This window comes from Pteropus medius, unplaced genomic scaffold, assembly GCF_902729225.1.
Source record: "Pteropus medius unplaced genomic scaffold, Ma_sr-lr_union100, whole genome shotgun sequence".
In the NCBI taxonomy this organism is placed as follows: domain Eukaryota; kingdom Metazoa; phylum Chordata; class Mammalia; order Chiroptera; family Pteropodidae; genus Pteropus; species Pteropus medius.
Window position 1 is genome coordinate 728,786 of NW_024347791.1, and position 25,930 is coordinate 754,715.

Sequence of the window (25,930 nt, forward strand, 5' to 3'; positions counted from 1 at the left end):
AGCCACGTTAGGAAGGGCGAAAAGACTAACACTTAAACATTTTTTCTCCCTTTCAAAAGAGACTTTACAAGGAAGGAGACTCTGTAGTACTTACGTAAATTCAGAAATAAGGACATGAAGTAGCTCGGAATAATAAAGGATGGACAAAGAGAAAACAGAATGCCACACAAAAGATGGCTGACAGCTCCCGCTGGCCAACTTCTCGCGTGAAGGGAAATTCGAAAATGGCGAAGGAGGTGGGGGTGGGGGCCTGATGTTGGATTTAGGTGTAAGTGGTTTGCCCGCGGGGTGAAATATATTCAAATGTTACGGCCTCAAAAAGACTAAACTTACTGAAAGTTGAAACTTGGTCCCATGCAGTGAGAGAGCATTGAGAAAAGGCGCCTCCCGACTTTGGACGTTAAGGTCGGAGCCGACAGATGAGGCCCGCTGTGGTGTGAGGCCATGGAGGGAGTCCTGAGCACTCGGGCTGTGGGTTGCGTTTGGAATCCGGCCGTAGTAGGGTGGATGTGAGTCCCGGGAAAGCCCTTTAGTTATAAAACAAACAAACAGAAGCCGGTATGTCAGTCAAGGGCCGTAGTTCAGTCATCTGCCCATCAACAGCACGTAGCGAAAATCTGGATTGCAGTCCCTCGCCTGCCACTGATTCGCCGTGTGACCAGGAGCATGGCTCACCCTCTCTAGGCCCAGGCCTCTGCATCCTCTTGTCACACAGGCCTCCTTCCTTTTCTCTGTGAGGCACACACCGCCGTGGGGCTTTTGCATTCACAGTTACCTGGTCTAGGTTCTAGAATGCAAGTCCTCCTAGATGTCCGCAGGGCTCGCTCCCTCACCTTCAGTTGTTTACTTATGACTGGGATCACGCAGAGCATCCTATTTAGAATTGCTACCCCGGCCCTGCGCTGGTTTTTGCTTTGCGTTCCTTCTCCGTTATTGCCAAGAGGTGATGCCATCATAGAACTAAAGCCTAAGCTTTAGGTTCCCTCCACGCCCCCGGACTCTTCCATGGCTCAAGGACAGACTCCAACAATTTTCTCCCATGATCCTATGTTTTTGTAAAATTTGCAAAAGTAATATTTTTACTGCAATCACTTAAAATTGCGCTCTCTTCCAGTTTCCCCTTTGTCATACTTCCCCTCGTGTTTAGTGGCGTTTGGGATCCAGCTAGATGAAATCCAGCTGGCAACATGAGTTTAATATAATAAATGTATGAGATACTCTTCCGTGTATAGTTAAGTTACTGCTGGCCTTCCATGTGTAAGATATGCCTACCATCTACTGTGATCAGTGAGTGTCCTCAATGAAAGGACTATTATTACCAGATTGCCCCCATGATTATTGACCTGAGGCTCGATAAATTTTATGTCCTAAGACTTAATGATTAAAAACCAATATTAATGAAATGAAGTTTGTGTGTGGTTACATTATTTAAGGTTAATCAGGTCACTAGAAAGCTTGAAATTATCTGAAATCTTACAGTTCACATAGGATGAAAATTTGATACAGGTTGCCCCCAACTCTGACAGTTCGCAAAATATTCATGACATTACTAAAAAGAAATTGTGAAGTCATAAGTTTTTCTAAAGTATCAATAATTTTTTAAAAAAATAGATCTGATATACTCAAGGAAAGACTGAATTCTTTCCATTTGCATGGTAGAAAATGATGACATAAAGTTGTTATATAAAGAGGCGATCAGAGCATATTCAGACTAAAAGAACAAATATTATGGAGGTATTTAAGAAAATTAACAATGTTTCTTTTCTAGATTTTGTGATGTTTATGCTATTGGTCAGCTTTTTTAAATTACAAATTGCAATTTGTAATTGAGTGATTTCACCCACAATTTGTGTCGTCATTCCTGTTCTAAATAAATATTCTCTTTCCTACCTAGTTTTGGTTTTGTCATTTTCTATTCTTTATTCTTCGTGTAAGCTTCAGTCACCAGAAAACCTGGACCCCTTGTTTATAATCCTCTAATACACATTTTATTTATTTATTTGCGACTTTTTACCTCTTCCAGAATGTACACTCTAACTAAGAGAATAATAAAGGCTCTGAGAGGACCTTCCTCATTGGCTATTCTTTCTCCCTTTTCTCTGCTGATTCTCCTCATCTCTCCAATCAAAAGAGTGGACTGCCCCTTATCTCTGGGCTTGGTCTCTTCTCTATCTGCCTTCACTCCCAGAGTGGCTTATCCAGCCCAGTAGGTTTAAATATCATCCATATGCTGTTGACTCCCCACATTTATATCTCCATTGCAGACCCCACCCCTGAAGTAGGCTCAGTGGCCCATGTGAATACTTGAATGTCTCAGGCACCTCAAACAACACATTCAACCTGGGCTTCTGATTTTCTGCATCAATCTTGTTCGTCCCATCAATCTTGTTTTCCCATCTTAGTTAGGGGCAACTTCATTCTTTCAGGTGCTCAGGCCAGAGCCTTCAGAATCACCCTTGACATGACTCTTTCACACCACACATTTGATGCAGCTGCATTTCGTTGGCTCTACTTACAAAATAGGTCAGACTCTATTCTCACCATCATGTTTCTATCATTTTTGTCCCAGCCTCCATCATCTCATTGGTATTGCAATAGCTACCTCCCTCTTACTGCTTCCAATTCTCAATCCATATTTGTAGAATTACATTTGAGTTGAAACAGGCCATTGCTTAGCATCACATTAAGTCCACTTAGAAATGCAACTTTGACCTAGAAGCAGCTAGAACCCCATTACAGACTATGAAGTTTCTGATCACAAGGTGTTTGATTTTGCAAGGCTCTCTTGCTAATGGGAAAGCATTACATCAAAGGGAAAGAAACTGCAGAAAGACCAAACCTGGAATTTTACCTGGGAGAGTTGTTGGGAGGATTTAGCGGCGGAAAAGCTGCCCTGATTCTCTTAATTTTCCTTCGCCTGAGATTTGAGGCAGAAAATTCTATGACGCCATTTGTTATATTTTACAGTGTGCCTGGGCTCTTCAGCTGGGTTAATTTAAAGCTCTATTTCCCAAGAACCTCCTGTTTGTTTGTCATTCATTTACTGTCCTGTTTGTTTCACCCTCCTGAGCATGATCTCACAAGCCCCTGCCCACCCTCCTTTACTGCAGTAATATGTGTGGGAGAGCAATAACCCAGTCTTTACAGGTCAGAACTAGAAGAGTCTTTAGGGATCCTCTGGTACAGAAGTCCACTAGATAGTACAAAACAATCAAGTAGTAGGATTTTTCCTGACCGCATATTAAGTTATATCCCTTTTTTCACCATAGACATTGAAGACTTGTTCTTGCCCACAAATAAATATTCACTTACTTTTCTGAAAACACAGGGTCCTCTCTCTATATAGCCTAAAAGAACAATTCTCAAATTGTTAAAAATGTAATTGTCATGTTCTGTATCTTGACTGGGGTGATTGTTACATGAGTATATACAGTTTTTGAAAATCATCAACCTTGTACACTTAAAATGTGGGGCTTTTACTGTATGTAATTTATACCTCGATAAATTTGATTTTAATATTATAAGTAAAGTTAATAACAAATAACTAACACCCAAAATTTGTAACTTATATGATGAGGAAAGAGTAATTCTCTTAAGAGGTTTAAAACATAATTCAGTTACCAATAAAGAGTCAGCTCATTTAATCATTAATGAAAGAACCAACAGTATGACACAGCTGGTTTGAAAAGAATTTGAGAATATTTAATGAGCAAAGGAATGCTGAAATATGATTGCTGAGTTAGAGCCAAACTTCTTTCATGTCCTACAGGATAATAAAATAGTAACCTTTGGGGTTGGTTATCTTCTCCATCGGACATAAAAAAATCAGTTTCCTACAAGTTAATCTCTAACTTTACAGAATTATGAAACACCGCTGCCTCCTAATCAATTGTTATTCAAAGTTAAATTTCTCCAGAGAGTCAGATGTCCCTCGTGTGGATTTATTAGAAATTCTCTACCATGGCATTAAAAATTCACATAATCATCACATGTCATATTTTTGGATACTGGATAATTTCCCTCCACATGTTTTCATTATTCCACATTTGATAAAAACAAGAAATATAATAATTCCTTATTAAATCTACCTAAGAAAAACAACAGCACAGTATGACAATAAATGGCAACTGCACTTGAGGCCTCGGTGTGGCGGTAACAGAAAGTGGTGAAGACTATGGCCAACCAGAACACCATGCCCCATCTTACGGGGAAGGTTGCTATGCAACTCCAGCCAACTGTTGCCACGTGGGAGAGCTGGTCTTGTATTGCCATATCTTCTTCTTTTTAAAGGAATCTGGAAATAGAAATTTTTATGTGGAAGCTTTCAATTGTTAAATGTTGACAACAAGTTCAAACTGCTCTAAAATACTGTAAAGGCCAACAGGATGAGAGAAAGAATAAAATTCCTGCTGTATCTGGTCTGAATCAGTGTCATTATCCAACCTAGAGCAATATCTTCTTATGGGAAGACTGAGGCCCATAGAAAGAAAACAGCCCCAAATCACAAGGTGAGTTTGGGCCAGGCAGAATTTAGAACCCAGGTCCCTGGATTCTCACGAGGCAAACATTATAGGTATTTTCTTTGTCTCCCACCAAGTGTTTCATGTTTTATTTGCTGACTGACCAAATATAAATGACTGTGTATGAATGATTGCAGTACCCCTAGGTCAAGTTCAAGCCAGTGTGATGTGCCCACTGTTCCATAGGATTTGCATGGGCTTTACCCTGCATCCTACCCTTATTTACAATAACAGTAACTACCATTTTTTGAGCACTAACTCTATGCTAAGTTCTGTACTAGATCCTTTACTCACATATCATTTAGTCCTGTGATAACCACATGATACAGTCACCACTATTACCTCCATTTTACAGATGAGGAAACTGATGCTCAAAAAAGTAAAAGCATTTGCTCAAAGCCATAGTCCCACATATTTATGGCTCCAAAGTTGATGGTCTTAACCATTGGACTAGACTATCTTCACTCATTCATCCATTTATTCAATCAATAAGTCAGTCAAATATCTAAAATTTGCTGGTGCCAGTTGCTGAGCCAGGCATTATGGGGGACTACAACTTCGTAGACCCAAGTCCCTCCCCCCCCAATCTAAACTCCTGAGACTGAGGCTAACTGGATGCACATTCAACCCACATCCTATTCTTCTAATTCAAAATAACAAGTGGTTCTTGAAACACACAGAGGGCTGGGCTATGTAATTTATAATTCAAGAAAGATGATTTTAAAACTAGAAGAAACAACCACTTCTAGATGTTTAGGGTTCCTGTTCAAATTAAAATTTGTGACAATGTGAACATATTGGTAGACCAGATCTCTTGAAGACCAGTCCCACTGATGGGAGGAAAATACTGGTCTTGACTGCTAGGATAAAGAGTTTGGACTATACTTGAGCTCGATGGGCAGGCAGATCCTAGAGTCTTGAAGAGAATGGCATTTTAGGCAGAATATGAACCTCCGATTCTACAAAGGGAGACTAAAAGGATGAAGACTACTTTGGAGGTTCTTACACAGAAGAAAAAAAAGGAAAAATGAATAATAGTTATTTCAGGGTACATTCAACAGGAGTAAGGTATAAATACCCAGATGTCACTTAAACTCTCTGGAGTCAGGCTTCCAGCAGGACCTTCATTAAAGAAAGCAGTGTGATGGAAAGAAAAGACTTTTCTGGGTTCAAGGTATAATATCTACCTTCTAAGCTTCTCGTGAGGGAGAACTAAATGGTATAATATATATCAAGCACTTGGTAAATGGTACATGTTCAGTGTTTACTTCTTTCTTCTGCTTCCTTCTAGCTACAAGTAGAGTTGGCACATAAACTTATAGGTTATGGGACAGAGGAGTTCAAATAACAGCATTTTTTTTTTCTATAGACAGTACAGTGGTACACCTCAAAATGGTGTTCTGGGAGCATTACAAATTCTGAAAGTGTTTTTCACCGTTAGAGAAAGATTCCATTTTAACTGGGTTGGATAAGAAGGAAGAACTTTTGCCTGAACACAAGCCCTCATCCCAGAAGAGCTGGGCATCCATGAATAAGTCCCTTATCTCTCTGGTTTCAGCTCTTCATCTATAAAATAGAGATGGTCTTCCTTGCCCACCTTATAGAAGTGTTGGTGGGGTATGTCGAACGAACTCGAAAAGGGTCTGGAGGCTTTGGCTAGAAATAAATGGTAACTATATATTCAAGGGTCTTAGAGTTTGCAAACTGGGAACAGAGCTAGGCAAAAGCTAGAAATGTTCCAAATAAGAAAGAAAAGTTAAGAGTTCTTATAGAGAAAAGTGAATGACCAGTCATGCAAAAATTGTCAGTCAGGCATTCTTAGCCCTAGGATTGGTCCAGGACAGTCTTCAGTCAGATGTCAGGCAATCTAGATGATAGATGTCAGGTGGTCTGAATATGTGAGTCTTTCAGGGGGGAAATGATCAGAGGGTTATCTGGAGGTCTGATGTATATCCAGATGTATATTCAGGCATTGACACAGGGCTAGAAAGTTAAAAGTTTAAGTTACCAGGCAAGTTAGAACAAGAATAGAGTCTTTCCCTGTGCTTCGACCTTCATATTGATACTTTTTGCAGCTTGGTTAAAGTGACTTTAGTTTATATTCTTTCCTCGAGCACAGGTTTGTAGAAATTTTAACATTTAACCCATGTAAAAATTTAACGTGGGTTGAAGAAGAGGGAAGAACTTTTGCTTGGACACAAGCCATTGCACTGTTGCTAAGCTCATCATTACTTGCTTGCGGAATATTTCCCTCTTTCCAGCTCTGACTTCTCCCATGCTGCGGGAGCACGTCAGCAGGAATGGAGTCTGATTCTGCGTCCAAAACCTAACACCCAGAATTACCTGATTCAGTGACTGGCTTTCGGAGTCGGGGGTAGGGGGCGGAGGGGGGACATCGCTCTGGTGTAACTTCGTTGAATTAAAATTCTCTGTAAATCAGCGATCAACTCTAGGGTTACCGAGAGAACCCTAAATAAAGAGATCTATAGCATTTAGAAGCTATTACTCCGCCGTTTGTGGCGATAGTCCCAAATTTTAACATATCTTTATATTCCTATTTACTCTATGCAATTGTTGGAAGTTCTTTTTTTCACGTTCATTGACTTAAAATACATCTATATCTCTCCCTACAGTTTGGCTTCTTGATATTCCTTTGTGATTGGCTGGAGATCATCTTAATGTGATTGGTTAAAGCATCCGCCCGTTACCTTTCCCATGATCCGACAGAGGAAATGGAAAAAAAAAAAAGTGTCTTAAATTCAGCTGTTTTATTGGCTCCGGTGTAGCTACGTACAGCGGGGGGGCGTGGCCACTTCAAATTTGTGGTTGGTTCTTATGTCCGTCAGTCACGCTGCCGGAAACCATTTCTATTGCCCGCACTGCACCCGGTTGACGGGAGGGGTTTAGGCTGGAAGGGTTTTCATTGGTTCGGAGCACTCCAGCTCGCGACCGGAGCCCGCCCCCGCTCTCGGTTGCCGTGGTTGCAGGCTGGGCCCGCCCTCTCGCCCGCTGACTGTGAGGCTTAGGGCGCAGGGAAGCAGGTCGGTTGGTCGGTCGGGAACGAGGCTTCCGCGGCCAGGCCCGCGCGGAGCTGTTGCCATGGCAGCTGCCGCCGGGGGCGCGGACAACGATCCGCGCTCGGGCGGCTCGAGCTCGGATGGCGAGTGCGCGGTGGCGCCGGAGCCACTGACGGGCCCCGAGGGCCTTTTCTCCTTCGCGGACTTCGGATCTGCGCTGGGCGGCGGCGAAGGCCTCCCGGGTCGGGCGTCCGGCGGGGCCCAGTCTCCGCTGCGCTACCTCCATGTCCTGTGGCAGCAGGACTCGGAGCCCCGTGATGAGCTGTGCTGTAAGATCCCCGCCGCCCGGCTGAGGCGCGCTGCCAGGCCCCACCGCAGGCTCGGGCCCACGGGCAAGGAGGTGCATGGTGAGGAGCGCGCGGGAGGCGGGGCTGGCCCTCCGCTGGGAATCTGGCCCCTGGTCTCTCTCCCGAGCCCCCTCATTCTGGAGTCCTCCGACGTCCTATCTAAGGGCCCGGAGTGACCCCTGAATCTTCTTTCAGTAGTAATAATTATTAAAACTGCTAAGGACCATGAACGTGAGGCGGCGGGGGAGACTTCCTGCTCAGAACCAGTCACTGTAGGCTTTTCACCTTTGGTAATTCCTGAATAGAAACTTTTCATGACTCTTGGTGTTTCTTAGTAGATAATTAAATGGCGTACTGGGAAATAATTTTATTATCAGAGAGGGGAGGCCAGGACCTGTAGCCAAATCTTACCAGTTTGTTTCAGTGCACTGACCTGGATTGGACTTCTCTACCTCATTTCCGCCTTAGGCAAACTGTAGAAACTTTCAGCCTTAGTTTTCTCATCTGTAAAATGGGTACAATACCTGCTTTACAGGGATGTTTCAAGAGTTAAGTCAGGTGATGCATGTATAGCTATTATTCTGCTTTTGTTGTGTGCCAAACGCTGTTGCATGATATGTGATCATTTCTAATCCTCACAACTCATTGAGATCCAGATACTTTCTGTCTTATGGAAGAGGAAACTGAGGCTCAGAGAATTTGCCTTGCTCCAAATCACATAGCTAGAAAGTGGCTGTACTGGTATTAGAACCCAGGTCTGCCAGACTCAGCCTCCTGCTCTGGTATATCTACCGAGTATTCTTTTACAATTTGTGAATGACATGGAAACCAATGCCTTGAAAGATTTAAGAAAGGGGACTTTTAGGATCCTTTTGAGGACTATGAGTCCACCCGTATCTGAGTAGTGTTATAAAGATTAAATGAGAATTTGAGAGCATGGTATAAACCGTAAAGCGCTCTATGAATGTAAGGAATCCATATGGATCTGAGTTGCAATTTTTTGACCATTTCTCTGATGACAGAGGCTTTCTATTGGCCTTTAGTATAGAGGTAGTGTCATCGGAGGAGAAAAATGTTTCTGCTTAGGAATTACCAAATTTAAGTAAGTTATTTGGGAATATAAGGTTATCTGTGTAACCTGTTCACAGGGTTTCCATGTAAACATCTCATTTTGTCTTTACAACAACTTAGGGCAATAAGGATAGAGCTCAGCTTTGTTTGCGAATGATGGACCTGAAGCCAGGAGGGTTAACTAACTTGCTCAAGTCACCTAGCTTCTACAAGTGGCAGAGCCGAGATCTGGCTCCAAAGACCTTGGAGGATTTGCTACAGAATGTAGGCTTTTGCACTGGCTGTGCCACGTTTCATGTTTCTCCTTGTTCCCAGGATGGTGTCTCTTGTATCTTAGCACTTTTCTTTCTTTAGATGCTACTGTGGCTGAGAAGTGGGTTAACTAGAAAGCCGTTCACTTTCTGCTTCATCATGGCTGTTTTTTTTTCCTAACTGGCACGCTCTTCCTCTCTTCGCAGCTCTGAAGAGGCTGAGGGACTCAGCCAATGCCAACGATGTGGAAACAGGTGAGTGTGCAAAGCAGATCCAGCTCCGTGGGCTAGTTAGGGGAGGAAAACTCCAGGGAAGATGGTGCTTGCATTCAGTCTGCCAGCTCACCCCACGGACCAGGCTCACGGCAGTCATCTTGCAGAAGATAAGTCTGACTTAGATTGTAACTCTTCCCATGTGTTTCTGTCACCCTGAACTTCCTGATGTCGTAATATTTATGGGCTCCCCAATGGTGGGGACCTTGTCTGCTTTCGTATCCCTGACAGCCAGCAGCAGAGTAGAAACTTTGGGGAACTTCTGGTTAATGGGAATGAATAGTCAATTTTAGCTTCCAGAAGAGCCACCGTCTGCTCAGAGCCACCACCTTCTCAACCGAAGCTTTGTGGTAGTTGGGTCACTGGTTCTCAAACTTGTTTTTTGGCAGAACATCTGGAAGGCCTGGGAGAGGCTTCTAGCAGGACACCATTCTGTTTTTTGTTGTCTTTGCTCTCCAGCGTTCACTAGCTGACAGGGTGGTAGCAGTATCAAAGTACAAGTTATAGGGGAAAAGTTTTAATTTTATCCACTGACTTAATTCTTTCTGTGACTCAGGAAAAAGAGTATATTCGTTTTTTATGGCTGCTCTAACAGTTTAGCACAAACGGTTGTATAAAACAACACAAATTTATAATCAGACAGTTCCATAGCTCAGAAATCAGACACAGTCTTCCCTAGGCTGAAATCGAGGCATCTGCAGGGCGATATTTCTTTCTGGAGGCTCAAGGGGAGAATCCGTTTCCTGCCTTCTCCAGCTTCTAGAGGTTGCCCATATTCCTTGACTTGCAGTCTCCCTTCATCTTCAAAGTCAGCAACAGTGGACTGAGTTGTCACACTGCCATCTCTGGATCTCACAGCAGGAGAGAGTTCTCTGATTTTAAGGACTCATGTGATTAAATTGGGCCTAAAGAATCCAGGATATTCTTCCTAGCTCAAGGTCCCTAACCCTAATCACATCTGCAAAATGCCTTTTGGGCGTGTAAGGTAACATATGGGGGGTGGGGGGATTAGGAATGGCATCTTTGGAAGCGGTTACTCTGCCTTCCTGGAGTGGACATCATTCTGTTTTGGTGGTGGAATGCTGTGGGTCCACGCTTGGTTGGTCCCACGTCTGGCTGTGATCTAGGCTCACGGCTAGGAATAGGACCCAGATTTAGAATGTTCATCAGCTTAGTAGGGTGCCTGCGCCTAAAATACGTGAACATAGTTCAGCTTATTGTGTCACGCATGTGTGGTTGAATCCCACTATTGTACTCTGATATATGTGGAGCCCATGCAGTCCCCTGGGGAGCAGAAGGGGAGCACAAGAAGGGGAGCGTAAAAAGAGCAGAAGCAGAAGCACGCTCCCCACAATAGAACTGCACTCCCCGCAACAGAAGCGCGCTCCCCACAAAACAGTGTGCCTGTTGTTTCATTCTCATGTGGGCCCCTTGTGCATTCTTCCAACTGGGCGTCTCCACCGAAACCTTCCCTTCTCCATCAGCGCTGACAGATGCCATAGTCAACAGATAAATTGTGAGCATAGATCGAGGGCCGGGGGATTGGCAAGCAGGCGTGGAGAGGTGATTTACCTCGGGAGCTGGGGTGCTGCACTGTGGGCCTCGCAGTGGCTCCCTCATCCCTGGCGCAGCACAGTGGGCAGGCCTGGAAACGGGAGCGCTTTTCAGCTCTCTTCACTTTGGTCTCTTTCTCATTAACTTTATTATTTTGAAATATTTGGACAGCAGCCTAGATAGCTTTTCAAGGAAAAAGGATATGTGTTCTCTTTTTAATATCTCTAATGTGTGACCAAAGAGTATTTTAATTATACTTTCCTTCCACAGAAGGTCTAGTTCATCTCAAATCAGGTATTCACGTGGTGGTTTTATTATTTTGATAGAAAGGCTGTAGTTTTCCATTCAGAGCCTCTAACACACCCATCTTCACATCTAAATGGCTGTTAGATTTACTGGGCTCTTGCAGAACTCTGACGGGGAAACTGGCTGTCGGATTATGTTTTGCACTTGTTTTATTTCTCTGCATGGTGATTGGTATTTTGTCTATTTTAGCAATACAGTAGACATAACATTCATACCCTGCTATTGTTAAAGCACAAGTGCTTTTCTGTGAATAATTATTTGGAATGTTTTACACGTGGAATATATGTATTTAAAATATTTTACATATGTTTTAAATATATGCATTTAAAATGTTTTGGAAATCAGAGAAATATTCAAGAAAAACATCCATAATGTCAGCAAAGGAACGAACCTCTTAATATTTTGTCGAATATCCTTTTTGCCCTTTTTCCTATGCAGAGGAATTTTTTATGGGCTTCAGACAATGCTTTACACACAATTTTGTAGCCTGCATAATTTTTTGTGTATCATAAACATTTTCCATACTTTGTAATTGTTTTTTTTCCAAAATGGAAGTGTCATTTTTTTTCCAATTTATAGAATGAATACATGACTAGGATTTTTCTAAAGCAAAAAGCAAAAAACACTATAATTTTAGTCTCCAATTATAACCACAATTTTTTAATGGATGCACACTTTAATGGATGCTTTAAGGGACAAAGCAAGAGTGATTTAGTCAGTCACATATTTGCACATTGCTTTTCATTTTTAAGGTAATTTCCCGGATATGGGATTCTTATATCAAAGGGTTTGCAAATTTCGATGGCTTCTGAGCGATATTACTAAAGTGCTTTCCATAAAGACTATAATTGCACAAATCACAAAATAGAATGGGCTATTTTAGCTTTATCTCTTTGATCCTGGCTATCTTTTGGTGAATGCTCTAATGAACACTGAGATGGCCTGATGCTCTTTATTTCTCCTCCACTCTCATAAACCTTTTCCTTCATTCATTTATTCAGTCAGTCAGCAACATTCATTGAGCAGGACAACTAATATTTTGGTCCAAGGTTTTAAGATAAACAAAACAAAAATCCTACAATATAGTTGGAGATGAAGAATATAAAGTGATATCATTTTGAAGACAAAACCCCCCAAAAAACTGAAGTTATGTGTTCAGTTGGAGAGGTCTAAGTTCTGGAGCCAGAGAAGCCTGGGTTTATATCCCAGCTTGGCCTCCTGTCAGCTGGGTGAACGTGGCTTGGGCACTTCACGTGATCTCTCTGGGCTGGAGTCTCCTGATCTGTAAAACAGACGTGATACCTTGCTGGGTGGCACAGGGGCTTAGCAGTCAGGTACCTGATTCCTGGCCGGTGGTCAATGCACAGTAGCAATTACTCTACAATAGCATAGCGTGTCAGCAGCATGATAAACAGGGCGCTAGGAGATGTGGGAAAGGGAGTGGCTCACTCAGCTTGAGGAGACAGGAAACATTACGGAGGAGGGGGTCTCTGGGCTTTGTCTGGAAGGACTCGAGTCCTCGAGAGGTTTGCTGGGCCAGACAGAAATGTTGCTTGCTCTAAATTGATTTCGGCAGCAATTTCTACATTTCGGTTGGATGTGTACATGTAATACATAATGCCTCACATTTTATAATGGTTCCATACTTTTTAAAGAAGAGATTTCACATCCATTTTTCTCATCAGTGCAGCTCTGGAGATTGACAGGGCAGATTATTCCCATTTGCTGGCGAACTGGGGCCCAAATCTGGGTCTTCCTACTCCCAGCCAGCTCTTCCCATTGCCCCACGCTGTCGGCGGTGTTCTCCTTTCTTTTTTGCTTAGCTCAGCCTGGGATTTAGTCTTTGTGGTTCCAGAACCTGTGCTTTGTCCACTCACGGGCCACCTCCAGGGAGCAGAGTAAGCATCGGCCAGCAGCGTGGGCAGCTGTGTCCAGCATGAGTGGACGTGTGTTCATACTCAGAGGGATGAGGCCAGAGTTTTTGCTGATGATTTCTGTGACTCTAGAATTCCTGACTCTGAGGGCCAGGATCCTTCTATGATGTCCTACCCCAGACACATAGTTTGAGCACGCAGAATCCATAGCCCTCTGTTGTGCCCTCAGGAGAAAGTCCCTTGTCACTGTACTCCCTGTGGGACCAGCATCCAGGAGGGTCTAGCTCTCCCGTGCATACCTTGCTTGGAGGAGCCCCTGAGCAGCCCTCTCCAGCCCCTGGAACCTGCAGCTTAGCTTACACTGCCGCTCTCTCCCTGCTTCTTTGCCCTCTGTCTTGGTGGTGTCAGTGCAGCAGCTGCTGGAAGATGGCGCGGATCCCTGTGCAGCCGATGACAAGGGACGCACAGCTCTACACTTCGCTTCCTGCAATGGCAATGACCAGATTGGTGAGTTCTGGGGAGAGAGGAGGGAGTGGGCTGGGCAAATAGCATCTCTCTTGAGGTGCTGGGGGAGGATCTGCTTCTGCACAGACGGTGGTGCTAGATGTAAGGAAGAGCCAGCAAGGTGGTGCTTGTCCCCCTCACTGCTTTAGCCTGTGGAACTGGCACTGCCAGGCTAGGGAAGAGGTAACCCTGAGGACAGCGCATGACTGCCTCTGAGGTCGGAGCCAGTCCTTCAAGACATTCAGGCCACGTTTAATCAGTACAAAGGGCAGCCGCAGGACAGCCCACCCCCCTTTTATTTTGAAGTTTTTTTCTACTTCGCCATCTTGACTAGTACTCCAGGCTTTTTTTTTAGGAGTCTTTTTTGGGTGTCGTATAATTTATAAACTGAACCTTCTGTATGTGTACGCTGGTGTAACCACCACCTGGATCAGGACAGAATATTTTCAGCACCCCCCAGCCTGACTCTGCCCCACCCAGTCCTCACCTATGTGAACTTCATTCACCATAGAGAAGTTTTGCTTGTTTTTGAATTTCACTTAAATGGAAGCATAGAGTATGTGGTCTTTTGTATCTGGGCTTCTTTCACTCAATGTTATATCCTTGAGCTTCATTCCTGAATGTCGTGTGTGAATGTTGTTTGTTCTTTCTTCACGGTTCACCCATTTTACTATTGATGGACTTCTCTGTTGTTTCAAGGTTTGGGCTACTGAGAAGATTCTCATACAGGTGGCTTGGTGCATATAATCACTTATCTATGTTAGATATAAACCCAGGAGTGGAATCGTTGGGTCACTGGGTTGGGTCGCACATATATTTAGATTTAGTAAATACTACCAAACTTCCAAGGTGGTTGTAGCACTATACACTCCCACCAGCAATGTAAGAGAGTTCCACATATTTCCATGTCCTTGCTAATGCTTGGTTTTGTCTCTTTAATTTTAGCTGTTCTAGTATAGTGGCATCTCATTGTGGTTTGTTTTGCATTTTTCCGACAGCCCATACTGTCAATCACATCTTCATATATTTATTGGCTATTTTTATATCCTCTTCGGGAGTATCTATTCAAGTCTATTGTCCATTTTTTAAACAAGTTGCCTATCTTTTTCTTATTGATTGGTAGAAATTCTTTATATATTCTATTTACAAATCATTCATCAAATATAAATGACTGACTTTTTCTGAGCTTGCTTTTTTGTTCTTTGAATGGTGTCCTTTGATGAATATAGCTTCTTGATTTTAATGTATTTATCAATCCTTTTTTTGTGTGCTTTATCATTTTTTTCTTTTTTATCAGTCTTTTCTATGGTTAGTAATTTTGTGACCTATTTGAGGAACCTTCGCCTATCCCAAGGTCATGAAGATATTCTCCCGTTTCCTTCTTCAGGCCTGACTGAGCTTTCATGTGTAGGTCTGCGGGTCCTCTGGAATTAGTTTCTGTGTATGGTGTGAAGCTCATCGTGGCTCCCACTGTGACTTACTCTGCTCGCACATCCGTCTGGGCAGTTGATGAGTCCCTGGCGCTATCACAGCCCACCCTTGAGGAGACTCTCGAGGGGGGGGTGCTCAGCATCACCTGGTGACCTGATTCCCACTATGGCACTTGGCTGTGAAAAGAACAGAAAGCGCCCTTGAGAACCTTAACTAGAACTTTCTTTAACCCTTAAAATCTCAGTTTTGTAACACCTGCATAGCCCAGGAGGCCCTCTCAGGATGCTCAGTTCCCGGCCCGCAGATGCCTGCACATGAACCCTGTGAGTGAGTGAGTGAGTGAGTGAGTGAGTGAAGGAAACGATACAGGAAATCCTGTTTGTTTTGTGTCCACACTTTGAGTGAGCCTCTTTAGCTAGGTTAGGGGTTGGGGTTGGGATCCAGTCCATGGAAGCCTCTGACAGCTCCTCTTGGGTTTTCCTGTTTCTAGTGCAGCTCCTCCTGGACCACGGGGCTGATCCCAACCAGCGAGACGGGCTGGGGAACACACCTCTGCACCTGGGTGAGTGCCTGAAACGCTGCCAAGACACCCTCCTCTGCGGCACAGACACGGTCTTCTGATGGAGAGCTTGGGGTCCTTTGGGCTCCCAGCAGGATCTCTTGTCATCTTGGGGAGAGCCTAAGCCCCCAGGATTGCACTCAACTCCCACAGTCTGTGTCCCATGGAATTCCCCATTGATCACTAGTTGGCTGTGCCCTAAGCAGAGCTGATTTAATAACCTAACCTGGCTCAGAGGTGGCTCTGCTAGGGGAGGTGAGACCTGCAGCCAGTTCCTGCCCTGTGGCCGACTCACACCGTGGCGCATGGTGAGGCAGGTCCCATCTTCAAGCCTCAGTTGCCCCAGTGGTACAGGGAGGGAGCTGGACTTGATTGCTGAGTTCCACCCAGTTTCTGCCTTGGTGATGCCTTCTCAGGAAGCACAACCTGACGCAGGCACATTCAGAGACACAGTTCTGCTCCCTCCAACGGGCACACGGGCACGCAGGGCCAAGCCCTATCCTTCTTTTCAAGTCTCTGTTCTTCTTCCTCAGCGGCCTGTACCAACCATGTCCCTGTCATCACTACACTGCTTCGAGGAGGTATGTGGTCCCTTCCCTTTCTCCTTCCTCTTTCACCCTCGCCCCAGTATGCTCACCCCTGCCCACTCCCACAGGGGCCCGTGTCGATGCCCTGGACCGAGCTGGCCGCACGCCCCTGCACCTGGCCAGGTCAAAGCTGAACATCCTGCAAGAAGGCCACTCGCAGTGCCTGGAGGCTGTGCGGCTGGAGGTGAAGCAGGTGAGTGCCCCACTCATGCTGAGTCCCTGGCGCCAAGCAAGCCCCAGACAGGCGCTGCCCTCACACACACACTCCTGCCTCCTGTGCCAGGGCTCTCGAGTCGCTTCACACTGACCCCAGTTAGCACCTGTTCCACTGTTCCTCTCAGCTGGGACCCTCTGCAGCTCAGCCCACCCCCTCTTTTCAGATCATCCAGATGCTGAGGGAGTACCTGGAGCGCCTGGGGAGGCACGAGCAGCGGGACCGGCTGGACGACCTGTGTACCCGCCTGCAGATGACAAGCACCAGAGAGCAGGTGAGCCGCAGCCACAGGTCCAGACCCAGGGCCTGGCAGGAGCCTCAGGGCCAGTCCATCCCTGCTCTGAGGCAGCCAGACCCTCATCGTAGAAAGAGGCCATGGCCATGGGGTTGCAGCCCAATGAGGATCTCAAAGCCTCCACCCGCTTCCTTTGAAGCTGCTCATGGCCCTTCTCTCTGGGGCAGTCTGAGACCACCTGGTGTTGAGGGTCAATCCTTGGACATCTATTCCCATAGTCACAGTGAAGCCACCACTGGGAGGAGAGACAATGTCTGCCCTCTAGGCCTGTGGTAATGGGGAGGAGACCAGGGCCTGTCCCAACATCCTGTGACAGAGCCTTACTTCTGTCCTGCAGGTGGATGAGGTGACCGACCTCCTGGCCAGCTTCACCTCCCTCAGCCTGCAGATGCAGAACATGGAGAAGAGGTAGCAAGAGGGGCTCCCTGCCTTTCCTCCCTGCCCTGCCCTGCCCACCTGCCTTGCCATTACAAAGAAAAGCCTAGTGCCTGCGATCATGGAGCTGCACTTGTTGGGGGGGCCCTCACCCCCAACCCCAGATGCTACGGGCCAGACACGGTCTCCATCGTCTCTGCGGGCCGGGACCACAGCCCCCAGCTCCTTCATCTGACTCCCGTAGCACTGCAGCCACACCTCAGCTCTGGCCAACACACACTACCCTCGCAGGCCTCGCTTGTCCCTGTCACTCTCTGCAGGACTGAGACCCCTTCCCAACCACGGGCTTATGCAGCCAGCAGGGCGCGGACTTCGGGCAGGCACCCTCAAGCTTACGGGGCTTCTTGGCTGGCCCTACACCTCTCACCAGCACTTAGATTTAGACTTAGCACCTGATTTGCAAGGAGACGTTGCAGTGAGTTCCTCTGGGTTGCTGAAGCCTAGACCTTAGAAACATAAGGTTAGGAATGACTCCGCTGAACCCAAAGCCGAAAACCTCCAGCCCTTTTTCTCCCAGTCACTGGGACACCGGGAGGTCATAGCAGTTCTGCAGCCTAGTTGTAGTAGGCTGAATAGTGGCCCCCAAGGTGTCCATGTTCTAACAACAGGAACCTGTGAACCGGACCTTACACGGCAAAAGGGACTTTGCAGACATAATAAGTTAAAGGTCTTTGGACGAGGTGATTATCATGGATTATCCAAGTGGGCCTGATGTAATCACAGGAACCCTTAGGGAAGCCGGAGATCAGAAAGGAAGTAGCAGATACTGTGACAGAGCAGGAAAGCAGAGTAATAACAAGGAAGGGGTCACAAGCCAAGGAATGCAGGCGGCCTCCAGAATGTACAAAAGGCAAGAAAATGGATTCTCTCTTCAGAAGTTTCTGAAGGAACCAGCCTGGCTGACACCTTGACTTTAGCTCAGTCAGGCTGATTTTGGAATTCTGACCATCAGAACTATAAGAGAATAAATCTGTGTTTTAATCTACTAAGTCTGTGGTAATTTGTTGCAGCAGCAACGGTATGCTAATACTAGAGACGGCTCAACACTCACTGGAAAGGAGGTACCGGCTCCCACTCCCACGAAGGGAGCCACGGACACGCAAAAGGCGGCCCTCGTGGCAGAGGCCTGCCGCAAAGGGGACACTGAAGAGAGGGCACGCCTGGCCGAGCCCTCTCCAGGGAGGCATTTGACCCACAGGAAAGGCAGACTGTACCCGGGCGTCAGTTGCATCCGCTCTGGCTCTGCCCCTCTTGCCCTCACCAGATTGGAATCCCGACTACCTTTCCGAGGAGGGGAGCTTGTCCTCCCAATCCCAGCTTGGTCAGATTTAAAATGGAACCCAGCTGCTCTCCAGACGTGAAGAAAAAAGGGTCCCTCTGTGGGTATAAGATACCGGCTTGGGCTGCCTCCAGGACTCTGAGAGGGAAGCTGAAAGCCTCACCATGTCAACAGAGTTGAGGAAGGGACAGTGTCGTGGTGGCCCCAAGACTGGGAGAGAGAGGGCAGGGGAAGCAGTCAGATGTTCCCATGGAACTCAGGCCGTTGCTGCTGGGAGTGAGGAGGCTGCCAGCTGGCTGTGTGCTGGAGCGGGAGAGGTACAGTGGGTAGAGTGGCTTTTGTCCCTTCCTCCCACTCGGGCCCCAGGGGCATGATGTTTGAGCTGGCCCTCCTATAAGAACTGTGCTGGGCCTTGGTGCCTGGACACAGGCCCCCTTAGCCCAGGGCCTCCGGGGTGGGCTGGCAGGGAAGAGTTCAGGGCAGTGGAGAGGCAGGGGCAAGAAGGGGTAGACCTCAAACAGGTGGGTCTCTTCTCTTGGGACCAGCTTCTCTAGGCCTCCTCCCACCACCCCCCTAACCCAGGGCCGATCAGCCTGGAGAGAGTTGAGGCAAGGTTTCTCAACCTCAAGTCTAAGGAGTTCAATTAATAGGCCCTTAGGTATGAACACCCTGAAATGATGCAAGATTCTATGTGGAGAGTATACATGTCTGTTTCTGAGAAAAAGGTCCATAGCTTTCATTCTCAGTAGGGTCCACACTCAGAAAAGGTTAGGAACTTGCTGTAGAACTTCGGGAGCAGACAGGCGAGGCATCTGCCAAGGGCATCCAGGGGACTGCCTGGGCCCTTCTGGGACCTGGTATTCCCTAGCGCAGGGCTGATGGAGGTCACATGCTGGGGCTTTGCGAAGCTGCTGGTGTTTCCAGGATGGCCTGGTGTATAGACTCACTGGTTCGTTCCTAACAAGTCCTTGGCCTGGACCAACCCATCCCCACCTGGAAAGCAGGGCACATCTCTGCAGCATCCTCCATCCTAGTGGTGCCCCACCCACCCACACCTGGCCCTGGAGCCCTGTAACCATGAGAACCGCCAGTAGGGCAAGTGGAGGGGCCATTGTCAACACCCTCCCCTGCCACGGAGACAGTGAACGAAGGGCTTGACAGACGAAGGTGGCTTATAGACCAGTCATCAAACACTAGCCAGTGAGGCAGCCAGCCAACCTACCTCGCCCCATTTCCAGCCAGTATTTATCCTGCAACCTCAAATCTGTCTTAAGAGCCAACCAGTTCAAATCAGCCCCAGACATAAAGTGAGTCAGAAAACACACAAGTGGGCCCTGAGCTGGCTGGGCTGGGCAGGGGGCAGGGGGAGAACAAAGGTTGCCTGCACAGGAGTTAGTTCTGTTACTAGCTGCTCCAGTTACTGAGTCAGTGGGGAATCCGGGGGAGGAAGAAATCCATATTTGTTGATTTCACCTCTGGGGAGGGTCCTTCCCTTTAGACCTCGCATTTGTTTATGTTAGAAATACTGGGCACTTGCCATGCGCTGGGCAGTGTTCTAGGTGGGAACACAGCGGTGAATTAAAGAGCAAAAGCCCTGCCATGGCCCGTGGTGATCAGTGGGGAGCTCTTGGAAAAGACTTCGCAGTTTCTCACACCACCATCCTGTGAGATAACTGGCCTCGCTGCTGCCTTTAATCGGTGAGAAAATGCAGGTTTGCCCACGTCGCCAAACCAGGCAGCTGGGCTGGAACCTGGATCCACACCCGAGCTCATGTGGTTTCCACCAGGCCTGAAATCACAGCCTTCTCAGAAGTAGTTTCCTGAAACGAAGGGTGGCAACTTGTGTTGAGTTCCGTGTGCTGGCACGGCAGGCTCTTCATACGAGCCCTTCGACTTAGTTTCCAATAAAACGTTAGGTAGCCAGCGCTATTGCGCCCACTATTTTATAGATGCGGGAAATTGAGGCTCAAAGAGAGCAAGTTACTTGCTTAAGATGAGGCAGCTCGTGCGTGGGGCCCAGCCCAGGTCCAGCGTAATCTCCGCCAAGGTTTCCAAAGTGCCAATATCCCAATGGCCCTGGGACCCGTCGGTAGGAACCGACGGGCCTTATTGAGTGAGTCTGTCTCCATGACCAGCCTCAAGAGTGGCAGGGTCTGGCCCTGTTCTCACTTAGCACAGGATGTAGTGTGCGCTTGGTAGACGAGGCATGCACATGGTCACCCGGGAGAAGAGAAAGGACAGCAGGCAGGAGGCGGTGGGGCTGAGCTGAGTCTGGAGTGGTCCTTGCTGATCTTTGGTGGCTGCCTCCAGTATTACAGGCCTTCTGAGGTGGTTGGAGAGCTGGCTGTGGGACCAGGAGGGTGACAGGCTAGCCAGAGAAGGAAGTGGGACCAAGCTACAGAGGTCTTAAGGTACGAAGATCTGCACTGGTGGCAGAAACCAGGTAAGGCAGGCTGTCATCTCTACCTGGAAGTCAATTGTGTCTTTACCCAGAGCAGCACCACGAGTTCTGGGAGAAAACCCGCTCTGGGAGAAAGTCCCTGTCCCCACCAGGGCTGCCTGCTCCCTAGACTACGTCAGATGCTGAGCCCAAGCCAGAGTTAGGAGGTCAGGAAGCTGGACTGATTCCTGGGTAATCCCAACAAAGTCCCTTGTCATCCCCACCTTGTCACCAGCTATGAGGCCCATAGGGAATTACAGCCCAAACTCCCTGATGCTGGCTCACAGCTGACACCAAGGCCTCAGTGCCTGCAGGGAGAGATGGTCGGCTCACTTTACAGAGGTGGAAACGAGCTCAGGGAAGCAAAGGAATGCTGCCCAACCCCAGATCACAGACTAGAGTGTTCTCTTGTCTCTGTGACTGGCCCATGCCAGCCTGGTGACGTTCTTACTTTGGGAGTCTGGGAAGATGTCATGTGCTATAGAAGCACTTAGCGGTCAGGGCAGAGGTGGGTGAGTCCTACCTCCTCAGCTGGGGGCTGGTGATTGTTTTGATGGGGATCAAGATGTGCCTGCGGGAGCCCTCAAAACATCACCTACAGCTGTCAACAGCAGGTGAGCAAAGCGAGGCTGTTTGCCTCCAAGGGGACCCGGCTCAGACAGAGCTCGGTTCTGCAGGTCACCGAGGTACAGAAAGATCAGAGCTAGAAAGTACAGGAGCTAGGATTCCAACTCGACTCAGAGTCCATGCCTTGACCCCCCTCTGAGTTGACCTGGAAGGTCCACTCAATGCCCAGGCCAGCACCCTCCCCAGACCACACCGTCCAGAGTACTCCCAGGTGCTCCAAGCTGGCACCTTCCCCTCGATCCGTCCTCATCACCTTTCCTCCTGCTTCAGTCCCATCCCTCCACAGAGCCTAGGCCACTGAAACAACATGGCACCAAGCAGATTCCTCAATAAATCATCCTGTCCTCTTATACTAGAAATAATTCCAGCCTGTGCAGCCGGGCCCTCTGGCCTCAGGCCATCTTGGATCCAGCTGGCAGCTTGCAAATGAGCCCTGCATCAGGGCTGAGGAACCGATGTTCATTAATAGGAAACCTTGGGTACTTAATTGGTATTGATGTCCCCAGGTACACACCATGAAGTTGATAGATGATTCTGTGCCTTAAGCAGGGAGAAGGGTTGGTTAATGTGGCCACGCCAGGGCCCTCACCTCACCCACCCTCCCCAGGGCTGAGTTTGAGCCCTGACTACGGTTGCTACAAGGAGTCAGGTGGGGGTCACCTCCTTTACACATCCAAGTTCCTCCCTTCCCTTCGACCAACTCCTTCTTGCCTCTTCTCTTCCCTAAAGACCATGGAACTAAAATCAGACAAACCTAAGCTGAAGAACCCAGCTCTGTTTCTGGCTAGCTCTGTGATATTGGGCAAGTTACTTAATCTCTCCGAGCCTCAGTTTCTTCATCTTCGAACTCTAAAGCAGATAAAACACATGTTCCTGGCAAAGCGCAAGGCCTGAGAGGTAGTAGGTGCCCAGTGCACTAGTGCCCTGTGGACACCACTCACCATGTCCCACAGGCCCCTCAGTTTCAACATGTTCCAATTGAGCTCAACATTTGTCCCCTCAAACATGACCCCCACCATCCCCACTGCCACCCCAATAACCCAAAACAGAAATGTGGGGTGTCATCCAAGCCATCTCTCTCCTCCTCCCATTATGTTCAATCACCAAGTTCCGACAACTGTACCTCCTAAGTGGCTGTCCCATCTGTCCCTATCTCCTCATGTCTCCCTACTCGCTGTCGAGGTCTTGGGTATCCTCATCTCTGGGTTCTCACGCCAGCCTCTTAACTGCTCTCCCTCCCCAGAAAAGCCTGCGTGCAGCCAGAAAGAGTTTCCTAAAGAGTAAGTATGATCAGGTTGTACTTTTATTTAAAAACTTTCAGTGGCTCTGCATTGCCCTCCGGACAAAGTACAGCCTCAATTTCAGACAGAAACACAGAGGACTTTGTGACCATCCTCCCCCCACTTCCTGCTGGGCCTCCCCTGTGCCCTGTTCCAGGCCCTTAGCGCATCATGCCGTGCCTGACTCCAGGCAGCCCATACACATGTCTTTCTATCTCTCCCTTCCCCATCTGCCCTGATTAAGTCATTCTTCAGGACTTGGCTTGGGAACCAGCTCCTCCAGGAAGTCTTCTCTGCCTCTCCAGGCCGGCTGAGGGCCCTCCTCTGGGCTCCCACAATCCCCCATCCCTCTGTCTTTCCTGCAGGAGAACCCTTACCTACTAGGTGCTCAGACATGAATGCTACGTGCCCATCTCTATGAGGTTTACACAGCTAGGAGGGTGAAAGGGATGCAGAATTTAAACCTCCCTCCAGCTAAGAGGGGTTCCTGCCCAGCCCCCCAGGCTGCCTCAAGCCCGGTCTGAGACCTTACAGAGGGCTCAGGTCAGGGGATTCTCCTGGGCACTGGGGGCAGCGACCAGGGCCCATTCAGCCTCTACTCCAGCTCCTGTTGCCCGCCTGTGGCCCTCCAGGACTCACGGCTCTCTCCTAACCCAAAGAGAATGAGTCCTGACTTAACATCGTTGACAGGTTCTGTGACTCTAAGCAAAATGACATATAGTTAAATCAATTTTATTATAGGCTAATTGATATAAACAGGACTTAAGTTCCTATGACATCTCATCAATGTTAAAATGAAGAAAACGACATTGAACTAAACAACATTATTCGCGGACCTGCTGTATTATGACCATCTGCTCTTCCAAGCATTTCATTAGCCCCCTGATGCAGACCCGGGAACCTGTGGGGCCAGGCCCAAGCCCAGCAGCAGGCCATCAATCTTCCTGACAAATCCATAGCAAAAATCATTTCCCAGCCCCAGGCCCTTGGCAGTGGCTTTCCTGGCCAAGGGCTCACAGAGCAGTCTATTGATTGGGCTCCTTGCTGCCAGCCTGGCACCTCCAACCCAGCCTCTACACAGCCACCCCGATGCCTTTCTGACCACATTCTGATGGGGCTCCTACTCTCTCGAAAACCTTCAATGGTGTATCAGCACCCGCCTGAAGGAGGAAGTTGCTGCTCTCTAGCTGGCCTAGGAGACCCTTGTGGTCTCACGGCATCCACCCTCCCAGCCTCTCCAGACCCCACCCTGCCCTGTTTCAGCGGTATGAGCCTATTTATTGCTCCTACCCGTACTTGCCCCAGCATAGGCTGTCGCTCCACCTGGCCGGCCCTTCCCACTTTTTTCCAGGAAAATGCATATTAAATGTTACCTCTTCTGGGACTCCTGCTTGGATTGCCCAGGAAGGCAGGAGTGTCCTCCTCTGTGCCCTTTCAAAACTATTCTTCTGTTATGGTCCCATCACACAGCGCTGTCCTTTCTTCTTTTGGCTCTCCAGCTAAACTGAGCACTCCTGGAAGGGAGGGACGAGGTCAAACTCATCCCTGCAAGGCCTAGCTTAGGGCAGGCACTGAAATATTTGGAGGATAAAGGAAAGAAGGAATGAAAGGGTCATGTCCCTCCTTGCCTGGCCCCTCTGTCCTCAAGTATCAAATATCTGCTGTGTGCCTACTCTGTGCCACCCTGTACTGTCCTCCATTAATCAAGGCCTCTGGGCTTCTTTAACTGACTCAGATGGGCCAGAGAGACCTGCTTCAGAAATAGGAGGCCTCAGAGCCCAGCCAGAGGCCTGGCCTGTACGACTGTCCCTCTACCAGTTGAGCAGAGACACAGGCCTCTGTGGAGGACTTCCGGTGACCACTCTTCTCCCTGGGGCCTGGAATTTCATAACAGGTTCAAACTCTGGCTCTGCCACTCCCTGGCTGGGTGAGCTTGTCTCCTGCCTATCCTAGTTGGAGGCTGTTCCCAGCTGGTCGCCTGTCTGTGCTGACAGAGGTGACTATGGAGGAGCAGCAGCCTGGCTGGGAGGCTGGACCGATACAGCATAAGTCAACTCTGGGAGAGTTTGTTCTCTTCTACTTTGCGGGAACTCACCATTGTCAGGCAGCGAACTTTGTCAGATGCTCTTAGATTTTTCCCAGTGCTGCCTGGGAGGCTGTGAGAGCCATCCCCAGGGCCCAGTTAGGACCCCAGCTCCGCTGCGAATTTGCCACTTGGCTCTGGTCAAGCTACCTCACCTCCTTGAGCCTCAGTTTTTGCTTCTGAGAATGGAGGTAATATTCTTTGCCTGCCAGGATTGGCATGAGGCCTGGATGAGCCAGCGGAGGTGTGAGTGAGGCCAAAGAGAGAAGCCACAGTGGATGCTGTGGAAGCGGGCAGCATCACACTCCCTGGCCTCCGGGGAACATTCCCACTGCTGCAGCCTGAGTCAGCCGTGGCGACCTCGGCAGAGACGTAGGAGAAAGAACACTGGACCAGGTGTCGGGCCCCTGTGCTGTGAGCCCTTGAAGCAGTTGCTCACCCAGCTGGGGCTCAGCCTCCACCTGTGAAGGGTGACTGCCACTCTGACCTATCCTGGGTCTGTGGCAGGTGGCAGGCAGTGGTGACAGCAAGCAGCTGCCTGCTATCAGGGAGGGGCCCTCCCAGGGTGCCCAGCAGCCAGGAGGTGTGCAGGGAGACACTGCAGCCGAAAGGTCTCAGGCCTCAGCCAGAAGCTGATAAACATTATTGGGCTGTGGTGAGGGAGAGAGGGAAGTGGGCGGCTCTGCAACCACTGAGACTGATTTATTGGTTAATTAGGTGGTTTCCACAGCCACAAACTACCCCAGCTGTGTGCAGGCACAGGTAGGGAGTGGGGCACAGGGCAGTCAGGGTTGGTGGGAAGCCAGCTGGGGCCCCGGTGTGGCTCAGTGACTCTTCTGAGCCAGGAGCACTGAATGGCCGAGGAATGTCGCAAGGGGTTTGGGTCAGGCAATGGGCCTAGGACTGGAAGCCCATCAGCGCCCTCTGGCCTGAGCACCTGAACAGAACTTCCCTAAAGATGAGGACTGGGGTGCTCTGAGGTT

General features: G+C 48.2%; 1 protein-coding gene across 2 annotated transcripts; it reads left to right on the forward strand.

Annotated features, from left to right (window-relative positions):
* The first annotated feature begins 7,419 nt into the window (after positions 1-7,419).
* On the forward strand, positions 7,420-18,227 carry ANKRD54 (ankyrin repeat domain 54). 2 transcript variants are annotated; one of them, XM_039877729.1, is made up of 8 exons: positions 7,420-7,944; positions 9,414-9,461; positions 13,627-13,720; positions 15,639-15,710; positions 16,241-16,288; positions 16,363-16,487; positions 16,675-16,782; positions 17,141-18,227. In XM_039877729.1, exons 2-8 carry the CDS (start codon positions 9,441-9,443, stop codon positions 17,213-17,215), a joined length of 543 nt encoding a protein of 180 aa, XP_039733663.1. In that variant the 5' UTR covers positions 7,420-7,944; positions 9,414-9,440; the 3' UTR covers positions 17,216-18,227. The 2 variants fall into 2 exon arrangements, with proteins under 2 accessions (XP_039733663.1, XP_039733662.1); XM_039877728.1 differs by having other exon boundaries at positions 7,523-7,944; positions 13,622-13,720.
* Positions 18,228-25,930: the final 7,703 nt, after the last annotated feature.

Excerpts from the sequence above, each read along its gene's own strand:
- ANKRD54 (XM_039877728.1), top strand. The coding sequence starts at position 7,620 with ATGGCAGCTGCCGCCGGGGGCGCGGACAACGATCCGCGCTCGGGCGGC. Across the intron at positions 15,711-16,240 it reads GAACACACCTCTGCACCTGG|CGGCCTGTACCAACCATGTC; the intron begins GTGAGTGCCTGA and ends CTTCTTCCTCAG. Across the intron at positions 16,783-17,140 it reads TGACAAGCACCAGAGAGCAG|GTGGATGAGGTGACCGACCT; the intron begins GTGAGCCGCAGC and ends TCTGTCCTGCAG.